The sequence below is a fragment of the Myotis brandtii genome, unplaced genomic scaffold (assembly GCF_000412655.1).
Source record: "Myotis brandtii unplaced genomic scaffold, ASM41265v1 scaffold312, whole genome shotgun sequence".
Lineage (NCBI taxonomy): Eukaryota > Metazoa > Chordata > Mammalia > Chiroptera > Vespertilionidae > Myotis > Myotis brandtii.
Genome location: NW_005361955.1, coordinates 2,552,700 through 2,580,363, shown reverse-complemented (window position 1 = coordinate 2,580,363; position 27,664 = coordinate 2,552,700). Strand labels below are relative to the sequence as shown.

The 27,664-nt window shown below is 46.6% G+C and overlaps 1 protein-coding gene and 1 pseudogene across 1 annotated transcript in view; both read right to left on the bottom strand.

The window, feature by feature from the left end:
• TMEM40 (transmembrane protein 40) overlaps positions 1–26,185 on the bottom strand; it is a 28,114-nt gene extending 1,929 nt beyond the window's left edge. Inside the window, exons 1-10 of the mRNA XM_005870036.2 lie at positions 25,937–26,185; positions 10,919–10,999; positions 10,184–10,321; positions 7,457–7,546; positions 6,296–6,349; positions 3,915–3,950; positions 3,509–3,541; positions 3,071–3,121; positions 127–198; positions 2–40 (exon numbers count right to left, since the gene is read on the bottom strand). Coding sequence (XP_005870098.1) covers positions 2–40; positions 127–198; positions 3,071–3,121; positions 3,509–3,541; positions 3,915–3,950; positions 6,296–6,349; positions 7,457–7,546; positions 10,184–10,321; positions 10,919–10,991 — 586 coding nt within the window. The 5' untranslated portion in view covers positions 10,992–10,999; positions 25,937–26,185. The remainder of the gene's footprint in view (position 1; positions 41–126; positions 199–3,070; positions 3,122–3,508; positions 3,542–3,914; positions 3,951–6,295; positions 6,350–7,456; positions 7,547–10,183; positions 10,322–10,918; positions 11,000–25,936) is intronic.
• LOC102253590 lies at positions 20,881–26,888 on the bottom strand (annotated as a pseudogene).
• Between the last annotated feature and the right edge of the window lie 776 nt (positions 26,889–27,664).

Below are 27,664 nucleotides of genomic sequence, written 5' to 3'. Positions count from 1 at the left end.
GCGAAGGTGAGCAGGCCAACCCCAAGGGACATGAACCAGTCTGCAAGGACAGTCAGGGAGAGAATGGTTAGCCTACAGGTCTGAACCCCCAGCCCCCCAGCAACTGTTCCCACAGCCCCCACTCACCTGCGTAATAGTGATAACACACCAGCAAGGCCCCAATTGCAAAGCAGAGGAGGACGAAGTGGAAAAACTCATCTGTAAAGACAGGAGGTGGGGAATTTACTATTTGCTTCTTTCTCCCTCCTTTTCTTTTCTTTTTTTTAAATCCTCACCCAAGGAGTGAGGATATTTTTTTCCATTGATTTCAGAGAGTGGAAAGGAGGGGGGAGGGGAAAAAGGAGGGGTGGGAGAGAGAAAGGGAAACATCAATGTGAGAGAGACACATTGGTTGGTTGCCTCCTACACGCCCCGACTGGGGGTGGGGATCAGACCTGCAACCCAAGTAGGCGTCCTTGACCGGGAATTGAATCAGAGACCCTCCAGTGCGCAGGCCAATGCTCTAACCACTGAGCACACCCGCTAGGTTAATTACTAAACGTATTCCTGTCTCTGCTGAAGTGTAGCTTTCATTCAGAGACACTTCTCCTCCTGACCAGCCCAACTAAAACAGCACCCCAAGCCCCACCCTTTCCAGCCTTTATCTCACTTTATTATTTTTCTAACACTTATCACCACGCAGCTGGTTCTGTTTTCATTTCCCTGTTTATTCTCTGTCCCCCTCCGCAGGATGGTGGGTGGAGATTGTGCCCATTGACCAAAGCAGCAGGGGCGTGCAGAGCTGCTGACACTTGGTTTGTGGAATGAATGTATATACAACTGTAAAGATATGCAAATGTTTCACGTTTAAGAGTTTCACTTTGCCCCATTCTCTCCCCAATCCTACTCCTTAAAACCGAGTGGCGATTGCCAAACCTTTCCAGGCACATATATGTACAAACACATTTAAAAAAAAAAAGGCAGGATCAATTTGTATACCTGCTGCTCTATAATTGGCTTTTCCCCTCTCATTGATAGATCAGGGCCATCTTTCCATCTCAGAGCATAAATAGATCTGTCCTGTTCTTTTTGATGGCTGTATAGGGTTCCATGGTATGAAGTTACCCTAGTTTATTTAACTAGTCCCCCACTGATGAAGTTATTGATGTCAGATGTTTGCTGTTACCACCTATGTTGTACCAAACATCCCTACCCATGAACCGCTGTGCACTCTGTGGGCCCAGTGCCCAGAAATGGAAATGCAGGCTGGAATGTTCGGAAGGGAACGTAGGAGAGAGAGAGAGGAGCTGAGAGGCTGGCAGGAATTCCGGGGTGGTCTGTGAAAGAGGCCCCCCTGCACTTTGCCGGGCACCGTGTGAATTATCAGAGGAGAGAACACAGGGGCTTTGGCCCACTCCAGGGGCTGTGATTAGAAGAGATGCAAACAAAGATTTCAAGAAGAAAGAAAGGAAAAGGGAAAAGAGAAGACAATGCAGAGACGGTGCCCGGAATGAGGCAGCTTCCTGAGTGGGTGTTGAGGCTGCCAGGAATGTGCTGTGAAGCTTGGGACAAGCGTCCTGACCTCTCTGAGCCTCAGTGTTCTCACTGATATATTGAGGAGAGCAATACCTATGTCACTGATAGGACAGATGGGGGTCTTATATGGGAATGTTTGTAAATAGTAAAAGGCAGTGTGATATTTCATGTCACTGCTGGCAAGGAGCATTTTGAAGGCAAATGAATGGAAGGGGAGAAGGGTATTTTTGGTTTTATTTTCCTGGGGAAAAATTAAAATGCACATTTCTAGGACATTCTTTGCTTTTAAGTCAGTTTACCCTTTTGGGGGGAGGGAGGAGGAGTACATCTGAAACTAATATAATGTATGTCAATTATATCTCAATTTAACAAAATAAACACCTAAATTTCATTCAGAAAGTCAAGGGCATCTTAAAATTCAACATAAATGTTACCAAATATACTTACTGGTATAGCTCTGTTCCTCTAAAGAAAATAGCAAAAACAGCAGTATTGTTCACTTATAAGAACCATAATTATTATTTCATCAAGAAAACTCAAAATAAGCATAAGACAAATGGTTATACTTTATTTTGTGGAACAGTTCTTTGGACAGACAGTTCAAAATGCCCCAAACTACCAGATTTTGCTGCGTGTAGAACACACACACACACACACACACACACACACACACACACACACGGCACACAAAGCAAGACGGTGACGTTCGAGCCAGCCCTCTGCCCGCAGAAGGCTCTGCTCACAGGGAGAGACTGCTCTGTGTGCCTGACGGGCCAGGAACAAGGGTCAGGGCAGTGTGAATGGCATGGGGTCCCCGACCATACTCTATACTCTAAGAAAGAGAGCAGAAAGGGGACTCACCTTCCCACTTTGGGGTATAATGCATGTCCTGAAGCAACTCAGACATGCTCTGCGCTTAGGGAATCCCAGACAAGGCTCCTCTTTTAGCCCGGGGAAAATTAAACGGCACGCTCTGGTCATCTCGATGGACAAAGGCAGAGCCAGGGGCGTGGACCCAAGTCTCCACTCCCTGAAGGTGGGCTTTTGCAACAACTCAAAATGTTTCTAGAACAACTGCCATTTACTTAATAAAAAATCATGGTCTCCCTTCCCACACTTATCCTCCTCCTTGAAGCGCCCCCAGATTCCAGGCCTGGAATGGAGGAGACCCCTCTGGTCCTCATCACCCCTTCTCTAGAGCTAGTCTAACCTAAACTCACAGCTTCCTCAGCCCGGCCGTGCCTGGAGGACATTTGTCATCCTAGTAACTCCACGTACAGCAGAAACAGCTTACGTCCAGGGTTAAAGCTCGGGTCATTCCACTCACAAGTTATAAGACCACTCCCCATTCCTGAGCCTCAGTTTCCATATCTGCAAAATGGGAATCACTGTACCCCCTTCTCAAGGTGATTTGAAGCTGGGGAGTTTGCAAACTGCAGGGCACACGACAGGGGTGGGCTGTGATTACTGCTGTTCTAGGCCACCCGCTGACTTTCTACCCATAGAAATCTGGACAAGACAAGCAGAAGCAGCTTTGGAACATTCATTTCCTTACCATCTTTCTTTATGTTCAGTCTTCTTAACTGAGAGACCTCCTCCATTTCTCCTTAGGAACAAGAAATCAGTGTTTAACTTTGACACAGGACGGTAGGTGGGGTTTTCTCTTTCCCGCCTCACTGAGAAGGGCCCTCCTGGCTTCTTTTTCCTGAGCCAGAGGACACTCCCTACAGGACCCATCAGGGCCAAGATGTGAAGGAGGGGAAGGCTGTCCTTGGGACCCCCACTGACCCCTCCTACCTCCACAGGCCTGAGTCTATGCTCTGCTCCATGTCCCCTGAGCTTGGAGGTCCCCTTCCTGAATCGTTGGGTGACACCCTGGCTGGTGATGGCATCCCTGCCGGGACTGGCCCACCTTCCCAGGATGGCTGTGATCTCTCCCACCCCCTGGGATTCAGGCCGCCTGCCGCTCTCCTCTTGGGGCTTGAGTACTTACCACTTGCTGGGTCTGAGCCTCTTCTTCGGAGTCCTGGAAGTTAGAAACTCAGCATTAGTGCCCAGCCCAGCCTGGGTCCCTAACAGCAGCCTGCACCCTAGCGAAGGCCATCGGTGGCCTGTGAAAATGCTCCTGTCAAATTGTCCACCCCCAGCAGCTCTTTCTATCAATCCATTCCTGGTTATAACCTCTTTGCCTCTTTTGGACCTCCTTTCTGATCTCCACTGGTGCCCTGCCTCATGCCACAGCCAGCCCTGCTGCTTGCTGAGCCCCGGTCAGAACCCCAGGCCCCCAAGTGGACTTGGAGTCCCTGTCTCACAGCCATGAACCCTGATAACAGTTGGCAATGCCCAGACCTCATTCAACACCAGCACCGACAAACGCTCTCCCGAAACTAGACACTCACCTGACTCTCCAGAGGGCACCACCTCCCCAGGAGCACCTGCACAGAAGGAAAATCCATGATCACAGATCCATTATGCTCATCCACAGACTTTCCATTTGATCTGAGAGGGTTACGTGGGGACTGGAGCGAGCTGGTGGGTTCCTATTCCATCTAAAGGGGCAGTCACCACCCACCAGCCACTGCAGCCGCTGCAGGAATGCCTGCCCAGCGTTACAGGTCTTCCACCTTCCCAGGAGAAGCCAGAAATCCAGGTTTTAACATAAACTTCTTGATTATAAAAAAAAAAGGTTGGCAACTCTTGTATTTTAGCAAATCAGAGAGTTTGTGAGACATGACATTTTTTTCTATGTTACTATGTAAGGAAAACCACTGCTAATTATCACTGCAAGTTACCAGTGTTTTTATGATGCATTCAGATATGTCCAAATGTGAAAAAATGTGGGTTGCAGAATTGATGAAATGTATTAATTATAATTTTTAGAAACACTCTATGAGCTTAGTACATAGCAGAGCAGCTCCCTCGCTTCGACCAATGAAAGTCAGCCCTCGACACAAGGGTTCGTAGAAAAAAAAGAAAAACACTCTGTGAGCCAAATAAAACACATCTGCACACACAGGAGTCACCAGTTTGCAACCTATGCCTGTTCATGATTATCTAGATCTAGGTGATGACACGTAGCCACAAGGCCCCAGCCCCACCAGGCCCTGAACTCCTGGGAGCTATGCTGGGTTGTACGTGGGAGTCCCAGCTCCAAACCTCCCCCCGCCCCAACCCCGAGCATCAAGCCCCTTGTCTGGGTGAGTTGAGCCCTACATACCTGCCCTGAGTTGTAGCCTCACCATTAATCTGGTCTGAGGTGACCTTCCCACCCATTTGCCTTCTAGTTTTTGGTGCTTATTCTGGTTTCTGGTGACCGCTCTCCTAGCCCATCACCTTCTCCCCCTCAAGAACAGGTAGGACTTTTAATAAGGTACTAAAAAGGGAGTCTATATTGGTGCCCTGATGATTTTGCTTGTTCTTCCTCCCATGCTATCTCCCCTTCAGGAGCAATTCCTGTTAACTTGGATAAAAAGCGCCAAACTAAGAGTCAGAGAAAGACTTGTAACCACTTCCACTACCACCACCATGACCACCACCACCACCACCACCACCACCACCACCACCACCATCACCACTGAGAGCCCCCACTCCTGTATACTTCCTGTCTTTTAGGTCAGCCCCAGGACACAGGCACCAGAAGGTGGCACTCAGCACATGGCAATAAACTTTCAGCATGCTCAGCTGTCCTTAGGTTGAATATGCAAATGAGAACACCATCTACAAGTGACCAAAGAGTGACCAGCACCAAGGGTACAGAGAATGTACCAAGAATGCCACGAAATGAGACTCCAACAGTGTAATATACTGAGGACCTCCAGTGCCTTGGGGTGGGAGTACAGGGAGAAAATAATTCACAAATACATGACAATATCTACATTAGCTACAGTAAATATGAATTACTTTTATGATGAGAAAAAATATTTTAAAATATACATAAATATCAGTTTCTCTCTCTCATTTCACACCCAATGAAATCTTTCTTTCATAATTGGGTAATTAAAAGCATTCTTAAAAACTAAATAATACTTCTTTTTGTTTAAAAATAAATAAAAAATTCAGATAAACAAGCAGCATAAAGATTGCCCACACATTGCTACCACCCAGAAGCAGTCATTGGTAATATCTTGCTGCAGAACATCAAAATATTTCATTTACATTTCTTCGAATCTATACATAAGTGTTTCCTGATGTTTTTCTTGGGTCATTATCAGGAGTTAGAACACTAAGTAGGTCATGGAAATGTTGGATGAAACAAAGTTAAGGAGGTTTTCTTATCTGGCCATGTGCATTAGTCAGGCTTTTTGGCGAACTGGTTCATTCCCATAAATTCCTCCATTTCATCAGAGTTCTATGAAGCAAATGGCCATAATATTTAGGTCTTGCTGTAATAATCATGATGCTCGGAGACAGTTATTCCATAATGTGAGTCTTGTAGAGTCCAGGTTTTTAATTTTCTCTTGCCAGCGTAAACAGCCAAGTGTTCCACGAGAGAGTACTGATCATGTCTCGTTTTGCTGGTTGGGAAGCTGAGGCCCAGAAAGGTTGGGAAATCGATCAAGTCAAGGTTATAGTTCAGAAGAGAGCCCAGAGCAGTGTCACCACGGTGCAGAATGCTTGCCCCATCTCCATCTGCCAATGTTATAACTCACTTTTCTGCATCTGCCCACAACTTATTAGCTCATGAAATACACATGATCTCATTTCTGCTCAACAAACCCCTAGGCCCTCCTGTCCTTTGTCTAATTCTGTTTTTTTCCAAAGTCACTGGACAATCAATTACCTCTGTAGAGTTGAAGCTCATCCTTCAAAAGGTTAGGCTCCCCATGCTCCGCACCTGGGTGGAGACAAACCCCACTAGTCAGTTCTTCCCGGGAGCGGCAGCCCAGGGCAACTTCCATCTCCCACCTGCATGAAGCCTTAAAAAGTCTTGTGCTGGGGGTAAGCTGGGCGGTAGTCAAGAGGCAAGACAGCCTAACAAGTGCTTCCCCTTTTCTCTGTGGTATGCCCCCACTTCCCCAGCACACCCAGAGGTGACTGTGTTCATTTACTAAGAAAGAACTGGAGGTCTGAGAGGCCTTGTTCAAAGTCAGTAATAACAGTTGCTACTTACTGAGCACTTAATAAATGTACCAACACTGAATGAAGTACTTTATATTTAATAGTTCATTTGATCCTCCTGGAAATCCTGTGAAGGAGGTAGTAGTCCCTTTTCCTCCCCCATTTTACAGATAGGAAGCTGAGGCTCACGGGTATTTCCTGAAGTTCACATGGTCAGTGACACGTCCAGGATTCGAACTCAGGCCTATCACCAAAGCCCACAATCCTAATCGTTCTTATCTCCAGAAACAGAATCCAGAGCTCAACTCCAGCTTCATGGGCAGCATTTATTAGACACCTCATGTGTGCCAGGATTTGTACTAAACATTCATCCAGGCTCTTTCCCCATGCTCTTTTCTTCCCATGATCCATTTGGGCTGAAATTTATCTATTTTTTGCAAAATTATTTTTCTGTTGTTAAAAATTAAACGTGCTCATTGTCAAATATTTATACTATAGAATAGTTCAAACAAGAGAAAGTAAAAATCACCCATAATTTAACTACCCAGAGATAACCACTATTAGCATTTGGGTACTTTTCCTTCCAGTCTTGTTTGTAGCCACATATGAGTGAAACTGTACAAAGCGTATATGCGATCAAACTGATGATATGATTTGACATCTTTCTTTTTCACTTCAGAGCGATATAAAGAACAGAGAGCTCTAACCGGGACAGGGTGTGGCATCACTGACCTGTTCTGCAGCTGGAGGACATTAGGTTGTTTCCCAACTACAAACAATGCTGCTAGGAACATCTTCACACAGACATGCTCAGGCCCAGTGAGAAACTCAACAGTGAGCCGAGTGGGAAAAGGAGAAATGGTTAAGGCCTGTTGTTGCCTACCCGGTGAGCCGCCCCTGTGGGAGTGTCCAGCCCCCCGACTCTGCCGATGTTTTCTGGTTTTTCTGGGGTGCTGGTCCTCATCACTGCTCTCTGCAGGGAACAAACACAAGCTGTAGGAGAACCTCAGCCTGAAAGGAGCCTAGAATACATTGTCCTGTTGTTCATTCTCAGAATTTAGTTTTTGTGAGGAGTGTGGTCTGGGAAAAATAAACTAACATGTTTTTAGTGATTATTTCTGGGAGACGGAGCAAAGGATGATTTTTTTCTTCTTCTTCCTATATCTTTACATGTTCCACATTTTGTACAATGTGTCTGTGGGTGCCCGGCTGGTGTGGCTCAGTGGCTGAGCGTTGACCTATGAACTAGGAGGTCACGATTCGATTCCTGGTCAGGGTTGTGGGTCGGTCCCCAGTGTGGGGCGTGCAGGAGGCAGCCAATCAGTGATTCTCTCGCATCAGTGATGTTTCTCTCTCTCTCTCCCTCTCCCTTCCTCTCTGAAATCAATAAAAATATATTTTTTAAAAAATGTGCCTATGGGTAATCTTTCACAATAAAAATTTTAATTAAGAAGTAACAGGCTACATTAAGAACAAAAAGATGTAGGGAGAACAGTGCTGGGTGCACGACTATCAGTTAGGGTCCTGGGCCTGGAGGAAGACTGTGGGCTACAGTGAGCCGATCGGGCTGGGGGCCTTGAGGTCACCATCTGAGCCTGAAGGATGGGCATGGTCTGACTCCCAGCAGCAGGCCAGTCACTGTGGGTCAGACACCAGGATCCTGAATATCAGTCTGTCCCTGTGTGCTTCTGCGTTAATTTGCCTGTTGCTTTCTCTTAGTGTTCAGTTTTGCTAACCACAGCCAATCCCACGTGCGCTGTGGAGACAGGAGGGAAGTGCTTTATGGCCACACTTGAGGGACATTAGTGTGGGAGCAGCACCCCCTAAGGGGCAACCAGAATCAGAACACAGAATGTCCCCTCCCACCACAAAGGAGAAACACAGGGACGGAGTCCCCCTGGCAAGAGTCCCCTGCACCTGGAAGCCCTTCCTCCAGAGCTAAAGCCCTTCGTGGGTGGGTTTGTGTACGTTTAATAAGGGCGGTGGTTTCCTTTCCAGACCCATGAGGAGACTGGCTTTGCACAAACCCACTGGACCCACTAACCATTGTCTCTCTTCTGTCTGCTGAAACAAGCATGGATTTTGTGGCCTTAAGCCTCAGTCTCATCATTTGCAACATGAGGACATAAGTCTAGGGTGCCAGGGCTTTGCAAACATTTTTACAAATTTAGCCTCAGATTGCTTTCATCAAATAAAATCTCAGACCCAGGCCCACTATGTACAACAGATCAGGAGCTCTGATTGAGGAGGAATAGACCAGAGCTAATCCGTAGGCTCCTCAGGCCCAGAAAGACCTCCAGGGAATCGCAGGTTACTGAGCCCTCTTCCAACAGGGCAGTCAGCCTGTGCCTCAGTTTCCTCATCTGTAAAATGGTAACAATAACAGTACCCCCCTTAATGGATTGCTATGAGAATTAATTGAGTTATTACAGTGCTCAGAACAGTACCCGGCACATAGGTCAGTAGCATCAACACATGTTAGCTATGATGTTGCTGCTGCTGCTGCTGCTGCTATAAACTCAGCCTTACATTTCGAATCAAAAGAATAAAAGTGAAAGAACATTCTGCTGTTTATTAGAGAATAATGTGATAATTTGTAATCAAGACCCAAATAGAGACACTTATTTCTCTAAACCCACTAAAGTACTTGTGGGGAGCAATACTTAGGACATGATTTGTATGAAATACTAAAAAAGCAAAAGCAATGGTGGTCTGTGGGAGAAAAAGGGTATGGAATTTCCACTCCAGCGTGAGGGGAAGATGGGGCTACAAGGGAGGCACAAGGCGGGGGCGGGCAGCCCACGAATTTTAAGGAAGCATTTCAAACCGGCAGCTTTTAATTTACTTAAACCTAATCCTACCTATTAAAAGTTTCTAATAGATATATTATGTAAACTGTAAATAACTATATAATCAAACGCCATGACCCTCAATTTAAAAATAAATAAATGAATAAATAAATAAATGAAAGCAAAAGCTTCTGAGCAAGGATGCTCATGAATGGGATAAGTTGGTGGTAAGGTGGGGTGGATCTTAACAATAATAGTTCCTTTTTGAGCTTTTACTATGTGCTAGGTGCTAAGACGTTACACATGTGAAAAAGGTTATCTTCATAAGAATCCTATGAGGTAACAACTTTTTTTGCCATCCCTATCTTAGAGATTAGGACCTCAACGCATACAGGGTTAAGCGATTTATTCAAGGTCACATAGCTAGTTAGTTGAACCCGGGCAGGCTGCTTGACGGACAGGTGCACTGACTCTGGCACCAGACAGTCCCTAGGAAACCTAAATGTTACTTTAGATGAGATGCAGCCACTTGAGGGGTTATCCGGGAGGCATGAGAAATGGCTGCAAAGATATGACAGAATAGTAGGGCAAAATGCAGAGGAGAAGACAGCAAACAATGTTAAACCATGAACGAAATTGTCTATACGATTCTGTATAACTGTATACAAGTTGTGTGTACAGATAGGTGGGCTCTGGAAGGGAATGTGGACAAATAGAATTGAAGTATCAAGGTGGGGGATTATGGGGCATGGTTTTCCCATGTAAAGGTTTTCTTGAATAATATAAGATTATGTGTGTGTATATTTAAATCTTTGCTGTACCTGAAGCAGAGGAGGACGAGGATGAAGAGGAGGAGGAGGAAGACGAAGAGGAGGAGGAAGAAGACTTGTCTCTCTTATACTGTTTTTGAGGAAAGAGTCCAGCCTCCCTGTCTTGCTTGTGGAAATCTGTCTCTCCATCTGGGAGGAACACACAGGCAAGGATGAGTGTTTCCCGCCCGTCCCACCCCAGGGACCACCAAGGCCTCCTCAGCGGTCTCTCTAGACTTGGGGAGCCAGGAGGGGCTGGTTTCTCCAGGATACTCTTCCCAGAAGCCCCAGGGTCCTAAGAAGGCCCAACGCAGAAATTTCTCTAAATATGGAGCCCAGACAGGGCCTTCGAAGGCCCCTGTCCTGCTCTGAGACCACTAGACTGTATAAGTAGTTGCCAATAGAAGATTCTCTGTAAATTTCAGGGCAGGTGGGATCAGATTAAGCCGTCTTCCTATCTCCTATGCTGGGGCTCTCCCTAGTGCCAGCCCAAGCCCACAGAGACTCTTAGAGAGCTGGGGAGCAGCTGAGGGTTCCCACAGCTCGAAAGTGCTGGAGGACAGACTGGACCAAGCACATATGTATGTGTGCATGTGTGTAAAATCACTACTTCTTTAGAGGTTTCAACTGTGACTTGAGCCATTGTACCACCTGAGCTAAGCAGGGTCTTGCTCTGTTCTACCCATTCATTGCTGGACTCCACCTCCCATGAGGCTTTGCCCAGAGGATCAGAGAAGGCAGACATACAGACTACATCTTCTGTATTTCCGTGGACTTGACTGTGGTCTGGAGTCTGGGAGGAGGATCCTGAAGTCTCCATTGCCTTCCCTGGAGGAATAACAATAACAAGTAATTAATATCACTTGTAATTAATAATCCATAACAAGTAGTTAATATCCTTAATACAGAGAGAGCTTGGCGAATAAATAAGAAAAGGAAAAAGACTCAATTTAAAAAGGTATAAGAGAAACAACTTATAAAAAAAGAAAAATACAATTAGGAAAATTTGGATAATGATCATCTTTTGACAATATAAAAACTTATTTGCTTTTAGAAAACAGACTTTAGTATTTAAGCAGTTTTAAGTTCACAGTAAAATTGAGTGGAAGGTACAGAGATTTCCCATATTTCTCCTATCTCCATACATGCATAGCTTCCCCATTAGGTGTGATATTTATATCGAGGTTATATTTATTTAAAGTATCCTTAAGTTTAGAGATAAATACTGAAATATTTATAATAAAATTATATTATGTCTTGGACTGGCTTCAAAATAATCCTGTTGGGTAGTTGGAGGGCAGGGGTGGGGATCCAAATAAACAAGCATGACCATCAGTCAGTAGTTATTGGAGCGATATCAAAATATAAATCGTGGTTCTTTCTGGGTGGTGTTATCATGCATATTTTTAGTTTCTTATTTTTACTTTGTATCTTCTAAATTTTTAACAGTAGTGTTATTGTCATAATAAAATAACCAATAATTTTTCATTACTTAAAAATGTAACATACTGCCTTATATTAGTATAGCACTTAACGGTTTTCCAAAGGGCTATGTGTCTATAATTCCATCTGAGCCTGATCACAAACCAGTCAGGTAGGAAATGGGTTTAATTAGTCCTCATATTTGAATTGTAGTTTCTAGACAATGGATATTTAAATCTTTTCCCACCTCTGGCAACCACCTATCTTTTCTCTGTGTCTATGAGTTTGAGTTGCTTTTGTTTTAGCAGAGAATCTACTCTTTTTTAAAAAAAATTTTTAAAATTTATTTCAGAGAGGAAAGGAGAGAGAGAGAGAGAAACATCAATGATGAGAGAGGATCATTGATCAGCTGCCTCCTGCATGCCCCACACTGGGGATTGAGCGCACAACCCAGGCATGTGCCCTGACCACGGAATTGAACCGTGACCACTTGGTTCATAGGTTGATGTTCAACCACTGAATCATGCCAGCCAGGCCAGAGAATCTACTCTTAACCCACCACAAGACCTTGGCAAGGCAATATCTTTCCCTTTGTCTCAAAGCTGGACCAGCTGGGTGTGAATCCTGACACTTCCAGCTGTGGGAGCTGAGCATATTTCTGAACCCCTTGCTGTGCCTCAGGTTCCTCGTCTATAAAATGGAGACGATAATAGTGCTTGCTTCATAGTATTGTTGTGAAAGGAGCATGAGCTAAAACACATGAAGCACTTAGAACAATGCTTGGTACAAAGCAAGTGTTGAATAGACGCCAGCTGAGATGATTATTATTAAGACGGAGGAGCTGGGTGGGAGCAAAAAGACAGTATTTGTACAGTGACAAGAGCATTGCTTTGGGGTCGGTCTGACCAGGGTCCAACTCCACTCTGTCACCTGTGCATGGGGTGACCTTGGGTAGAGCAGTTCCCTTCTCTACGTTCTATTTATCACAACCATGAACTAGTGACAGCAGAGGCTTAGGGAGGAAAGATGGCCTCAGAGGATGTGAGTTCCCTCCCATTTCCCTTCTCCTATTACCCTCTTTCTAGAATAAAAATTCCCATTTTGCAGGGCAGAATTCAGCTAAACATTAGGAAGTCACTAGGCAATAAAACTGATTAATATTCAGGAATGAATGACTGATAACCATACACCTCCAGGGCATATCTATGTTTTGAAAAGAACTCTTTGTACATAGCAGGTGCCCAGTACATGGTCATTAGCTGAGGTCATCTCTAATGTGGAATTTCAGGTAGAGTGGAGGAAGAGATTTAGAGCACCTATGGGAGAAAGAGAGTTCTGGCTGATGCCAAATACACCGAAAGTTCACCAACCTGGTCCCATCTCTTTCCTGCTCTAGGTGTCACTTGGCAGTCCCTGGCCACACACAGCATTTTCAGGTCTCCAGACTCCTATCTCTGCCATTTTCCTATTGTCAGAATTGAATCTGACCTTCTAGGCACAGCTCCATTAACACCTCCTTCATGAAGGCTCATGCTAGCTGCCTGACCAGAACGCTCCCTTCTGACCCCCGCTCCATTCACCCTTCTTCCCCCACCACCCTTGGACTTCTTGCTAAAAAGGTGAAATTTTGTTCTTCCAACTCCTGTTAGATATGCATTTCTCCAGTCTTTCTCAGAGCTGAGGATGGCCATGTGACCCAATTTTCACTAATGAAAAGTTAGCAGAAATTTGTTGGTGTTCAGGAATGGTTTAGTTTCTCTTACAAAAGAGGGCAACAGGGCTGGTGCTATGTCTTGCCTCTCCTTCCATCCCTGAACATGACTGTGATGGCAGGAGCTACAGGGGCCATCTTGTGACCTTGAGGAAAAGCCAAAGCAAACTGAGCCCTTGCTCACAGCTGCTTGCTTTCGTGTTATTTGAAACAAATAAACCTCATTTTGCTGAAGCCTCTATTAAGGATTTTTGTTATTTGTAGCTAAATACAACTCTGACAGAAACACATTCCTACACTAATTGAGCACCTAACTGTATGCTAGCACTGGGGAAACAGTGGTGAACAAGTTGCAGCACTTTCCTCAAGGAATTTCAAGGTAGACCTGGGGGCTGTTGGAACCCAGGGGCCAAATCAGATTAGAGTCAGTCAAGGAAAGCTGGGGGTGAGTTGGAAGGGCCAGAGGGAACAATGTGCAAAGGCACAGAGGCAGGGCGCCATGGACCACATGGGAAACAGTTGGCAGGAAGCATCTTTAAAGAAAAATGGGATTTGGAGGAGGCCCAGAGAACACCCCCATTGAATCCCCCAGCATATCATTCTTGAGCCATAATCAACTTTGCCTTATACCAGACTCTTCTTCAAGGTAGGGCATCTTGTTGCAAAACTCCGGGAGCCACCGTTCCTATTCACCTTCAGATCTGTGCCCAGGGCCCCGCAGAGGGTCTGACACACCCAGGGTGTGTCTCTTCTACTGGATCATGAACACTGCCAGGGTTAGAGACTGAGGCTGATTTATTTATGTGTCACCGAACCCTGCACAGGGCCTGACAGAAACCAGAAATGATGATGATGATGATGACAGTAACAATAAATGCTTACTATCTGCCAGGCCGCGATCTAAGCATGCTACGTGTATTGACTTGTATTCCTCACCACAACCCTAGGACGGCTCGCCATGGTTGTGCCCATTTTATAGGTTAAGAACATTGAGGCACAGAGACACTAAGAAACTTCCCCAGAGCCATGTAGCTAGTAAGTGACTGAGCAACAGTAGTTGTTTGGTCCATGTTGAGGGCTGGAAGGACTAATGCTGGCACCTCTTCCCAGGCCCCTGTCATTTGACCAGGAAAGAAGCCACTAACAGTCATGGGAGTGTTATACAAGTGATGCTGACTTGGCTTATATTTAGCCTCTGGTGGAAGTGTCCTCAGAGCCAAGTTCACTTCCGTGGGCAGTTCTTCAGCACACTGATCCATCAGGAGAGGGGAAATGGTAGGAGCTATCCTTGCCCCACCCTCCCTTCACCCTTATTTCTGCTATGAGAAAGCATAGATAGAATTTATAGACATAAATTCTAAATATGTTTTATTGGTTTTAGAGAGAGAGGAAGGGAGAGGGGGAGAAAGACAGAAACATCTTTGGCCAGGGACCGAATCCACAACCTGGGTATGTGCCCTGACTGGAAATCAAACCGGCGACCTTTTAGTGCATGGGACGACGCTCAACCAATTGAGCCACACCGGCAAAGGCATAGAATTTTTAAAACTTAAAACTCAGGGATCAATGGGCAAGGCAATGCTTAACACAAAGGACAGAGGACTCGTGGTGGAACATCAGGCGCTGGCAGAGGGATTGCTGGGAGGGGCTTCCAAAAGCTCAAGTTCAGTGCATGTGACTTTGAGCTAAGAAGGACAACCATAGACAGTTGACAGAGAAGTGAAGAAAGAAGAAAGCAGGAAGAGGAAAAGAAGCATGGCTCGTTCCCTGCGATCTAATTTTATTCATGCAAGTCTTATTTATTTTATGCAGGAAAACCTTAGGTTTAGATGGACAAAGTGACTTGTCCAAGGTCTCCCAGCTTACAGATGACCCTTACCCAGACAGAGAACCCCCATCCCTAGCCCTGGTTAGAGGCATCTCAGGTGGCCCCACATTTGAGGCTGATCCTACAAGGAAATAGACTCATTTTCTAACACTTTTCTCCAAAAGCCCAGCCCTGCTGAGTCACTGGTGGTGCCAGGTCCTCTGCACCCACAGGTCTTGCTAAACTGGATTTTCCCCTTCAATCCAGCCCAGTATTTCCTAAGTTCCTGCTGTCATAAGGGCCTGGGCCCAGAGTGGGAGGGATAGTAGGAGACAGCCTCACAGCCCTTTTCCTGCCCAGCTCACTCAATCCTCATACTAATCAGGAGGGAGGCAGAAAGGGTGGGGATTATTGTCCTATTTTACAAATGGGGGAACTGAGATCTAGAAATGGAGGAACTTGCACAAGGTCACATAGCAACTCAGGGGCAAGACTGGCTCCAGAACCCTGCCTCTTGATTCAAAGGCTGCTTGTCTTTCCCTGGTGTCTCTCCCTGGAGGAGGGGTTGAGGCAACTAAGATTGAGTTAGATTTCAACAGGTGGCAAAAGGCAGAGTGGGAGAAAGATTCAGTGGAGGGGGTGGGTGGCAGAGGGCAGTTGAAAGGGTAGGAACCCCCTGAGGCTGGGGAAATAGTCCTGGGCCTTGAATGCCAGGCTAATGGCCAACTGTTCCTGCAGGTGAACTGTGAGGAATGTTCCTAAGGGCCACAAATGCAGGGCCAGGTCAGTTCAACAAGCCCAGGGCAGGAACTAGGGTTGGGGACACAGGAAGCAGAAATAGCTGAGAGGGGGAACAGAGCTTACAGAGAGGGGGTGCTTGCTGGTTTTGCCCACCGACATCGAAGCTCCCTTCTTCTGGCGATTACACCAAGGAGGCAAGTTAGAGCCCCCAATAATCTCCTCCAGTGTCCCACACCTCCCAAACAAGCATGCACCCTAATTTCAAACATAGACTGGTCAGGCAGACACAGATCCAGGACCAGCACCCCTCAAATGGATTGTGTCCCCTTCCCATGCTCCTTGGATATGGAAATTCTGGAGGGGTCCCTGCCCTTCACCCAGGTTAGATCATCAGCCTCTCCCTCCCAGGAATCTGACTTGTGACATGTGTGACACAAAACCCAAGGTCAGCTGGCTTTGGTCTGCCCTGACACAGATCCCTGAAGAGGCAGTTCCTCTCATTTCAGTTCCTGGCCACTGTCTGCTGTGCACTTTGGTTCCGTAGCAATTCCCTCTCTTCTGCGAGACCCCATATCCTTCCAAGAAAGTCCTTTTTTGATAGCTTGAGGTGGTTTCTGTTACTTGCAACCAAAGCATGTTAGTTGAGACAAATATGTGGGGAAGGCTCTGAGATTCTAGGTAGAGCAAAGCAGGTCTGGGGGCAGAGGGGTCCACAGATTTCACTCCAGCCTCCAGGGCAAGACTTGGGCAGAGCCCCCGAGATCCTCCATTTTGCGTCTCAGCTCCAGGCTGGATTGAGGACTTCCACTGTCCTATCGTCCCTTTTCCTGGAACCGCCCAAGCAGCAGTTGTCCAGAAGCTCTTGCCCTAGAGACTTGTACCTTTGCTGAGAACGAAGTCCATCTTAGAGCTGGTTCAGCTTCCCCACAGAGTTTTCTATTGTTTCTGTAACAAATTCCCACAAACTTAGAGGCTTAAAACAACAACACAAATTTAGTGTCTCACAGTTCTGTAGGTTAGAAGACCTACAATCAAGATTACTCTAAGCAAGGCTAGCCTTTGGAGTCCAAGGTGTTGGCAGGGCTGCCTTCCTTTCTAGAGGCTCTGAGGGAAAACCCGTTTCCTTGCTTCTGTTTTATTTCTTCTCCTTCCTTTTCTCCTCTGCCTCCCCCCTCTTATCCTTCATTTTCCTTGCCTTTTCCAGCTTCTAGATGCCACCCACATCCTTTGGCTTGTGGCCCCTTCTTCCATCTTCAAAGTCAATGATGTCAGGTCAAGTTCTCCCATGGCACACTCTGACCTCAGTGAGAACTTACACAAAGAGATAGAAACCATAAAAAGGAACCAGTCAGAAATGAAGAATATAATAACTGGAATGAAGACTGCATTAGAGGGACTCAAGAGCAGATTAGATAAAGCAGAGAACTGAATCAGAGATTTGAAAGACAGGTAGTTGAAAACACCCAATTGGAACAGCAAAAAGAAAAAGAACTCCCCAAATGAGGATAGTTTTAGGGGCCTCTGGGAAAACATCAAGCATAATATTTGCATCAAGGGATTACCAGAGGAGAAGACAGAGAGCAAGGGATTGAAAACCTATTTGAAGAAATAATGTCTGAAAACTTTTTAGCCTGGTGAAAGAAATAGACATACAAGTCCATGAAGTGCAGAAACTCCAAAACAAGATGAACCCAGAGGCCCACCCCAAGACACATCATAACTAAAATACCAAAGGTTAAAGACAAAGAGAGAATCATGAAAAAAGCAAGAGAGAGCAGTTAGTTACATACAAGGGCGCTCCCATAGACTGCCAGCTAATTTCTCAATAGAAACTTTGCAGGCCAGCAGGGATTGGCCCAAAATATTCAAAGTGATGAAAAGCAAAGACCTACAATCAAGATTACTCTACCCAGCAAGACTAACCTTTGGAGTCCAAGGACAGATAAAGATCTTCCCAGACAAGAAAAAGCTAAAGGTATTCAACCACACCAGTATTACAGGAAATGTTAAAGGGATTTCTTTAGGACAAAGAAGAAGAAAAAAAGAAAAAAAATATGAATAAAATGGTAACAACTACATACCTATCAATAATTACTTTAAATGTAAATGGATTAAATGCGCCAATAAAAAGAAATAGGGTGGCTGAATGGGGAAGAAAACAAGACCCATATATAAATATATTGCCTATGAGTGACCCACTTCAGATCGAAAGACACATGGACTAAAAGTAAAAAGATGGGCAAACTGGAAGTTACAAAATAGTCATGGGATTGTAAAATGCAGGCTAGGGAATATAGTTAAGAACATTACAATAACTATGTATGGCCCAAGTGGGTACTGAAAATATCAGGTGGAACACTTTATAAAGTTTATGATTATCTAACTACTATTCTGTATACCTGAAACCAACACAAAATACTATTGAAAGTAAACTGTAGCCCAGGCCAGTGTAGCTCAGTGGTAGAGCATTGGCCTGTGCACAGTAGGGTCTCAGATTTGATTACCAGTCAAGGGCACGTACCTGGGTTGCCGGTTTGCTCCCCACCCACATCAGTGTTTTTCTCTCTTTTTCTCTCCCTCTCTCCCTTCTTCCCACTCTATCTAAAAAGCAATGGAAAAAATATCCTCAGGTGGTAATTAACAACAACAACAAAGTAAACTGTAATTGAAAATATAAATAACTAAAAGCAAAGGGATTGAAAAATACTTAATGAAAATGATAATGAAAAAAAAAAAGTTGGGGGCCCTAACCGGTTTGGCTCAGTGGATAGAGCGTTGACCTGTGGACTCAAAGGTCCCAGGTTCGATTCTCAAGGGCATCATGTACCTGGGTTGCGGGCACAGCCCCAGTAGGGAGTGTGCAGGAGGCAGCTGATCGATGTTTCTCTCTCATCAATGCTTCTAACTCTCTATCCCTCTCCCTTCCTCTCTGTAAAAAATCAATAAAATATATATATTAAAAAAAAGCCGGGGTAACAATACTTATATCAGACAAAATAGACTTTAAAACACAGGCTATAACAAGAGACAAAGAAGAACATTTTATATACAATAGCCAAGATATAGAAGCAATTTAAGTCTCCATCAATAGATGATCAGATAAAAAAGATGTGGTAATATATTTGATGGAATATTACTTGGTCATAAAAAGAGTGAAATGTTACCATTTGCAACAAAATGGATGGACTTAGAGGATATTATGCTAAGTGAAATAAGTCAGACAGAGAAAGACAAATACTCTATGATTTCACTTATATGTGAAATCTGAAAAACAAAATAAATGAACAAACAAAACAAAAACAGACTTATTGATACAGAGAACAAACTGATGGTTTCCAGATGGAAGGGGATTAGGGGATGGGCAAAAAAGGGGAAAGGATTAAGAAATACAAATTGGCAGTTACAAAATAGTCATAGGGATATGAAGTGCAGCATAGGGAATATAGTCAATAATATTGTAATAGCTGTACTAGACTTATGGCAGGATCACTTTATACCGTACACCTGAAACTCATATAATATTGAATATCAAGTGTATTGAAAAATAATAAACAAAAACAATGTGAAATTAACAATTTTTAATTTAAAAAATAGTCATAAAATACTGAATTTAAGAGCTTAGACAAATAATGTTAGGCCCTGGCCGGTTTTTCTCAGTGGATAGTGCACTGGCCCGAAGACTGAGGGTCCCGGGTTCGATTCCAGTCAAGGGCACATACCTGGGTTACAGGCTAGATCCCTGGCCTTGGTCAGTGTGTGTGCTGAAGGCAACCAATCAATGGGTCTCTCTCACGTCTCTGTCTCTCTCCCGCCCTTCCAGTCTCTCTGAAAATCAATGGAAAAATATCCTCTGGTGAGGCTTAATTTAAAAAATTAAAAAAAAACACCACACACACAAAAACCCCCAACCATTTCAAAAAGAAAGAAAAATAATGTTAGGCTGGCAAAGTTTCTTTAGCATCTCCCTCTTCTCTTTAGAAGATCTTCCATTTGTTCACAGCCCTTCTTCTTCAGCACTCTCCCCCTTCCTGTCACAGACTCATCTTACTCACCCTCCTCTCTCCACCAGCTCTCCAGGTTTGTCAGTCTCTCTTCTCCAAGCTAGAATTCTACAGATTTGCAGCCAGGAACTCAAAGCTGAGCTCCAGAAAGGAAGAGAGACTTGCTCAAGACCACACAGCAAGGAGTCTGGATATAAACTCAGATCTAAGGCTGGAAGTCCACGCATGAGGGAAAGAAGGAAGATGCCACAGTTTCCACTTCCTCTGCCATTTTGTCCCAAGTTTGTCCAGGCAGTTTAGTAGTGAGAAAACAACCCACACTGCCCAGCTGACCATAAGCCAGATGGACCTGTCATGACTCTGGGTGAACCTTGTAGCCACAGAACATCCAAGGATGCAGCCAGGGCCTTAGGTTGCCCCTGAGGAGTGAAAAAAAAGGGTGCAAAGGGACAAAGTCAAGTTTGTGCAGAAAGAGGATGGGTGGGCCCAGTTTGGAGGTTGTTCACACAGAAAGACCTGGGAGTGTTAAAAGACACTCTGAAAGGTAAGTCAATTTTAACACAAACATCTAACTTAGTATTTAGCACATAGTAGGTACAGCACCAATGTTTGTTAAAGTTGAGTATAAGCCAACAAGGTGATAGAGCTACAAAGCAAAGCTAATACAGCCTTAGGTCATATTAATAGGAGAATAGAGTCTACAGTAAAGAAGGTGACCCACATCCCACTATCCCCCATCCTGAGTTCAATCCCGGGATGTGCATGAAATAAGATCTAGACAAACAGAAAGAATCCAGAGGATGTGGGGGGTATAGAGACAACACCCAAGGGATGTGACTGGTGGAGCAGGATCTAGGGATGAGCGCTGCATGGACAGATCTGGTCACTATCCCCAACTCTCTGCAGGACTCCTTCAGGACAGGGGGACAGGTGGGGTTGTGAGCCCCGAGAGAGGGGTCAGGACCTTGGGGAGCCAGCGGGACAAGTGCCAGCTCAATATACAAAAAGAATTTTCTTAAAATGACATCTAATTTGGGGTGGTCATGAGCACCCAACCACGAGAGGTGGCAAGCTGAGGAATGGCAGAGGTTGGCTTAGATGTCCTTCGCTCAGAACCTATTACTCTCTAAAATAATAATTTCCAAAGTACAGGAGGAAAATATTAGTTCATCTATCTCTACTTAACTTTTAACTAAAAATAGTGAATAGTACGTCGTTCAGCTCTGATGTGCACCCTCTGCCGTATGTCAGACATCAAATGTCATGTCCCAGAGGCCAGTGGGGAGCTCAACAATACAGACAGGTCTGCGGTGGCCACATTTTCCACTTTCTACATTCAGCCTGTTTTGACATATTTCGGTGTACTAGTGCTGGGTTGGGTGGCTTTGAGGATCAAACAATATAGCTTTGACTGACTCAGCCCCCATAGCATGGACAAGTGGCTTCAAAGAGTCCCTGCAAAGGAACCTCGAGGGGAGATAACTCTAATCTAGGAAGTACAAGCAGCAGCAGGAAATGTGGGAGACAGACCCATCCCCCTCCCCAATTCAAGTCCTTCATCAGCCGCATTATCACGTTGAAAACAACAATGAATGGGATCTCTCTCATGTATACTTGCCTACTGAAATAATAATAAGAAAAAACTATTTGAGACGTGATTGTCCATCACTATCATCAGTGAGAAAATTCACTATGAGTGTATATGGGGATGTTAGCTAATGGTCCACAGTACTTGTACATAATTTCTAAATCTATAAATATGTATCTACTAGAGGCCCAGTGCACAAAATTCCTGCACCTGTGGGGCCCCGTCCCCCAGACCCCCAACATTCATGTATTTTTGTATATGTATGTATGTATGCATATTTTCTTGTTGTTAATCCTCACCTGAGGACATTTTTCATTGATTTTTAGAGTGGAAGGGAAGGCGAGAGACAGAGAGAGAAACATGGATGTGAGAAAGACACATCAATTGGTTGCCTCCTGCACATGCCCCCACCGGATCGGGTGAAACAGCGCCCAGTGGTCGGCTGGCGGCCCGCTGGGGCTCAGGCGCTGAGCGTGTGGCGATTTTCTGTTTCTGCTTCCACTTGTGGTCGAGGTCCCATTTGTAGGAGCTGCTGATGTAGCGACCACTTTCTGTCTTGATCTTCTTCTTGTCTTCCTGTCCTGACTGTCCCACAAACCCCTTCCTCTTCCGGTCCCACTTGGGCTGCTGCCGGCCCCTGGTCAGGTTCTGGGCCTCGTCCCCCATCAGGTCCAGGACAGCCCAGCCACCTGCTGCTCAAAGGCGCCCCTGTCCCCACCAACGCTCAGGCCCCCTTCACTGTCCAAGTCCTTGGGCCCATCGGGGACATAGAAATCCTGGTCCAGCGGCCGGGCCTCCTCCTTCCGCCTCTGGCTCCCCACTCAGGTCCTGGCTGCTGCCGTTTCCGGCCCAGACCTCTGTGAAGACGTCCTCCACACTCTCTCCATCTCTTTAAGATCCCTTCTGAATGTGTTTTCAGAATGTTTCCCACAGCACCCAGGCCACTTTGCCTGCAGCTGCCTTTCCTTCCTTCCTCACAACAGTGCAACTTTCCTCCTCCTCCTCCCCCTCCTCCTCCTCCTTTTTCCCAGGATGCTCCGCCTGCCGCACTGGGCAGCTCTGGGCTGGGCCAGCTAGGCCCTCCTGCCGCTCCTGCCGCCCTGCTGGAAGGTGGCGATGGCCTTGCGGTCCTTCTGCCACTTGCCCCGCATCACCTGGCTGTCAGGTCCCGACTGGAGGCGTTGATCTCAAAGATGGTTGCCCGCGAGCGGTACTGCTTGATGCTATCCACTAGCCTCAGCCACTGCAGCTCCTCCTCCTCAAAGCTCAGCTGAAGAGGGGGTGCAGGCCCAGCCCGGCGAGGTCCAGCTCCTTGGCTCATTTGATGGACTTTGGCGAGGGCGCCGGTCACGAGCGCACATACTGCTGCTGGGCGTTGTCCGTGGCCCAGGCCCCGCTGCTCCAGCGACACCTCCAGGGTGTTCCGCAGGCCGCAGTCCTTAGCGTCCACCACGCTCTGTGGCACCCAGCCCAGCATCTGAGGGCTCCTCATGGGGGCGGGCGAGGGTGAGCGCACGGCCCAGGAACAGGTGCAGGTCCAGCAGGTAGGGGACCTCATCTGGGGCCACCAAGGAGTAGGCTGTGCCACTTGTGCCAGCTCAGGCCACACTACCCACGCGGTGCAGGAAGAGCTTGCCCTTGGCCGGGAAGCTGAAGTTGATGTTGTTATCCAGCAGCGGGATGTCCAGGCCCCCGGCCGCCAGGTCAGTCACCAAGGGGGTAGAGCACTTGCCATGGGTGATCTTGGCCAGGTTGATCTTGTGGGCTGTCTGGTCCAGGGCGCTGTAGATGTGGGCACAGCTTGCCCGCTGGAGCGGCCTCAGCCTGGGGGCGCGGGGGCGGATGGTGGTTGAACACTGCAATGCGCCTCATAGCGACCAGTCACAGCCATTCGATCAATTTGCATACTAGCCGTTTATTATATAGGATTGGGGTTCCTAAAGCATTTTTCACAGTCAGAAAGTGTGACAACTACTGCTCCAGATCCTTAGACCAACTAGACACTAGGGAGGATATTCCCTGTTTGGGTTTGGGGGTATAATCAGATTTACTTCAGATTTAGGGACCAAGAAAAACTAGGTGGGAGTGTGCCACTCAATAAACTTTTGTGAAGCCCCCCCAGATGTTTGACAATTAATCGGAAGAAACAGTCTTAAAAGGTTTTCCCTGGCTCTGACTCCCCAAGGTGGGAGCCAGCCCAGTTTCTTCTTTCTCATCCTCTCATCTAAGTTTCTCTGTCTTTCTGTTTCCTCTCTCTCTTCTTCACTCCCCCTCCTCTCTCTCTCTCTCTCTCTCTCTCTCCACACACACACACACACACACACACACACGCACAATTGGCAACAAAAAAAACCAGAGGGAGGTATTCGGTGCACAGAAAGAGCTTGCTGGCTCTTGAATGTCAGGCAGACCTGGATTCAGTTCCCGCCTCTACCCATCACTGCCTCTCTCTCTCTCTCTCTCTCTCTCTCTCTCTCTCACACACACACACACACACACACACACACATACACACACACAATTGGCAACAATGAAAACCAGAAGGGAGGTATTCGGTGCACAGAAAGACCTGCTGGCTCTTGAATGTCAGGCAGACCTGGATTCAGTTCCCACCTCGACCCATCACTGTGAAGACCTCAGGAAAGTCACATCCCTTCTCAGAGCCTCAGAATCCGCTGGAAACATGAGCATGACTACTACTCAACAATAAAAAGAAAAAGAACTCAATTTTAAAAGAGTCAAACGGTTTGACTAGATATTTTCCTGAAAAAGATAGATAGTCAATAGCACATGGAAAGATGCTGGACACCACTAGTCACTAGGGAAATGCCAATCCAAACCACGATGAGCTACCACTACAAGCTCGTTAGGATGGCTGAGGTAAGAAACATAAGTGCTGGCGCTGGTGTGGAGCATTGGAGCCTTTATGCACCGTTGGCGGGATTGTAAAATAGTACAGCCCGCTTTGGAAAACAATGTGACAGCTTCTCAAAATGTTAAACATAGATTTATCATATGACCAAGCAATTCTACTCCTAGATATATACCCAAGGAGACTGAAAACGTGTCCACACAAAGATCTGTACACGAATATTCACAGAAGCATTATTCACAATAGCCAAAAGGTGGAAACAAATGTCCATCAGCTGAGGAACGGATAAACAAAATGCGATATGATCGTACAATACAATACTATCCAGCCATAAAGAGGAAGAAGTGCTGACACATGCGACAACATGTAGAAGCCTTGAAAACATTATGCTCAGTGAAAGAAGCCAGTCAGAAAGGATCATCTACTGTATGATTCCATTTACATGAAATGTCTAGAATAAGCGAATCCATAAAGAGAGCAGATTAGTGCTTGCCGGGGCAAAGGGGAATGAGGAGTGACTGCCAAAGGGTCTGGGGTGATTTTGGGGGTGACAAAATGTTCTAAGCTGGATGGTAGTGATGGTTGCACTACTTTGTGAATATACTAAAAATCACAGAATTGTACACTAAGGGATGGTGGATTTTATGGCATGTGAATGATAGCTCAATAAAGTTTTTATTCTTTTTTTTTTTTTAAAGAGGGCTTCACACATAAGATTGTTGTGAAAGTAAAACAGGGCCTCTGGCAGGGCAGTGCCCAGCATGGTCCCTGATGTGGAGCAGTGTGGTGGCTTTTCGAGGGCTGCGAGGCACAGGTGCCTAGAGTCTTAGATGGCTACACTAGCCTGAATTCTAGGAATTTCAGTGCCAGGAGGGAGTCTCATTATTTACTGATCTGCTGGGTTTGGATCCCAAATAGGACACGCCACACTTCAATACAGCTCCCCCAACACGCCTTCCTGACTCAACTTTTCTCGCAGTTTCTAAACAAAACAATAAAATAACAGGCATGAGAGACCATATATCATCTTTCTTGTCCCCCCTTGAAAGAAAAATATACTGACTTGAGTCCCAAATGCTGCCTCTGAGGAGAGAAGCTGGGATGCTCTGAGCAGAGGTGGCTCCCCTGATTTGGGATGACAGCCTGGGGGCAACGGGGAGGGTGGCGCTGGGACAGGAGGGTGTCCTGTCCTTTCCTTGTTGGTCAAAGCACAGAGGCTGGGAGGTTTGAGGGGACATAACCTCATCCTCCGAAGCTATTTAGCCCCGCAGGGCAGAGGTATCTAGTCAGTCCCTTCATTCCACAACTGGGGAAACAGGCTCAGAGAGATCAAGGGGTTTTCTGAAGGTCCGGAAGCAAGTTAGTGACAGAATCAGGAATTGGCCATCTGCTATGCCTGGCTGAAGCCTCAAAGTGACCTGGGCGGGGGGGGGGGGGGGGGGTGTGTGTGAATATTTGTCATCTTCCCCTGATTTTCCCAGAGATGGAAGCTGAGGTGCTCACCCAGCTAGGAAGGCACAGAGCTGGAATTCAAATCCAGGTCCACCTAGAAACCACAAAACAACTGCCGTGTCGAAGAGCCAATTAGAATATAACCCCTCACCCTGCCCCATGTCCCATTACCTGCTGTCCCGAGGCCTGTCAGGTACCAGGTGAGCTGAGTGTGGACTGTGCTGATGCCAGGCTGGGCAGGGGAAAAGGACGGCAGGAGAGGCCCCGCCACACCCCCATGACAGGCAGGGGGCGGGGCGTGACGTGTCCCTGGGCCACACTCACTCAGCGAAGTGGCATTCCTTCCTGCCAGTGCTATCAGCCCCAGGCCTTCCTGACTGATCTGTCTCTTCCCTATGACACCCCAGGAGCAGTAGCTGGGGTAACCACCCCCAAGAGACCCGCCACCTGGGCCATGGCCATGCCCTCTGTCTCCAGGGGGAAGTGATGTGGGGACGTTGCACCATCCTTGGCTGTGCTAAGCTCTGGGTAGGGAGGAGGTGGGGCGTCTCCCAAGTCCTCCTTCCACCTGCATTGGTGAGGCTGACTCAGGGCTCAGCCATGTGGACCAACCTGATGCTACTGGGAAGGGTGAGGCTGGGCAGACAGCAGGTGGAGGGGGGTGGGCACTCAAGGGACTTGGGATTCCTGTGGGCAGACTGGCAGTGCCCTCTCCTGGTGAAGAAAATGGGCAAAGGCTAGAACATTCATTGCCTGTGCAGATGGGAAAATACAAGTCCTGAGGTGGGGCGGGGGGGCGGGGACCAACCTCTTACAGATAAGGCCAGGACTAACCCCAGCTCAGCCTGCCTCTGCCTCTCACTCACTTATCAAACACTCTAAAAGCAGGATAGTAAGCAAGTCCTACACTGCCCTGGGGAGCACCCAGGCCAGAGGGAGACAGGCCATGACAGGCCCCATGAGGGCAAGGCCCCAGGAGCTGTGAGCTCCCAGGGCTTCCTAGAAGAGGAGTCATCCAGATTCTAAGCTCAGGCCAAAATTATGAAGTCACCCTTTACTCTTTGCTCTCCCCTATTCTGTAGCTGACCTATCTGGAAAGCCCTGTTGGCCTCACCTTCGACATATCCCAAACTTGGCCCCTTTTCTCAGTGGCAACCACCCCGGTCCAGACAATACAATTGCTAGTCTCTCTGCTCCTGACCTCAGCCCACTGTCTGTTGTCATTACAGCAACCAAAATAATCCAATTAAAACCCATCTTGGATTATGTACCTCCTCTGCCCAGCACCCTCCCAGGGCGCCCTCTCACTCAGAATAAAACTCAAGTTCTTTCACAGCCCTGCATAATCTACAACCTGCCTCTTGCTCTCTCTGATCTTAATGTCTGTGACTTCCTCTCTCACTCTGCCCCAGTCACACTGGAATGTGCTCCAAACACTCCAGTTAGACTCCCTCCTCGGGGCCTTTGCACCGGGCATTCGCTCTACCTAGAATGCTTTCCCCAGACAGCTACCTGGCTGCTTTCCTCACTTTTCAGGTCTCTACACAAATGTCACCTTCTTCCCTGGCCACCCTGAGTGACGTAGTAACTGCCAGCACCGCCTTTCCCTCTCATCCTGCCTTATTGTTCACCATCTGACAGACTGTATATTTTCTTGTTACGCATATTTCCTGGCTGTGTATTTGTTTGTTCCAGGAACCAGGACAGTGTCTGACACATAGCAGGTGCTCAATACATTTTGTTGAACAAATAAGTGACCTGAAAGGGTAGCCCAAGAAGCATTCCAAAGGCATTCTAGGCAGAGGGAACCATGTGCGCAACCGTACATGCTTAGAGGTAAGAGACACTGCTGTGCTGAGGATCTGCTAATGAGTCAGTACAGTGGGAGAGCATGGGCGT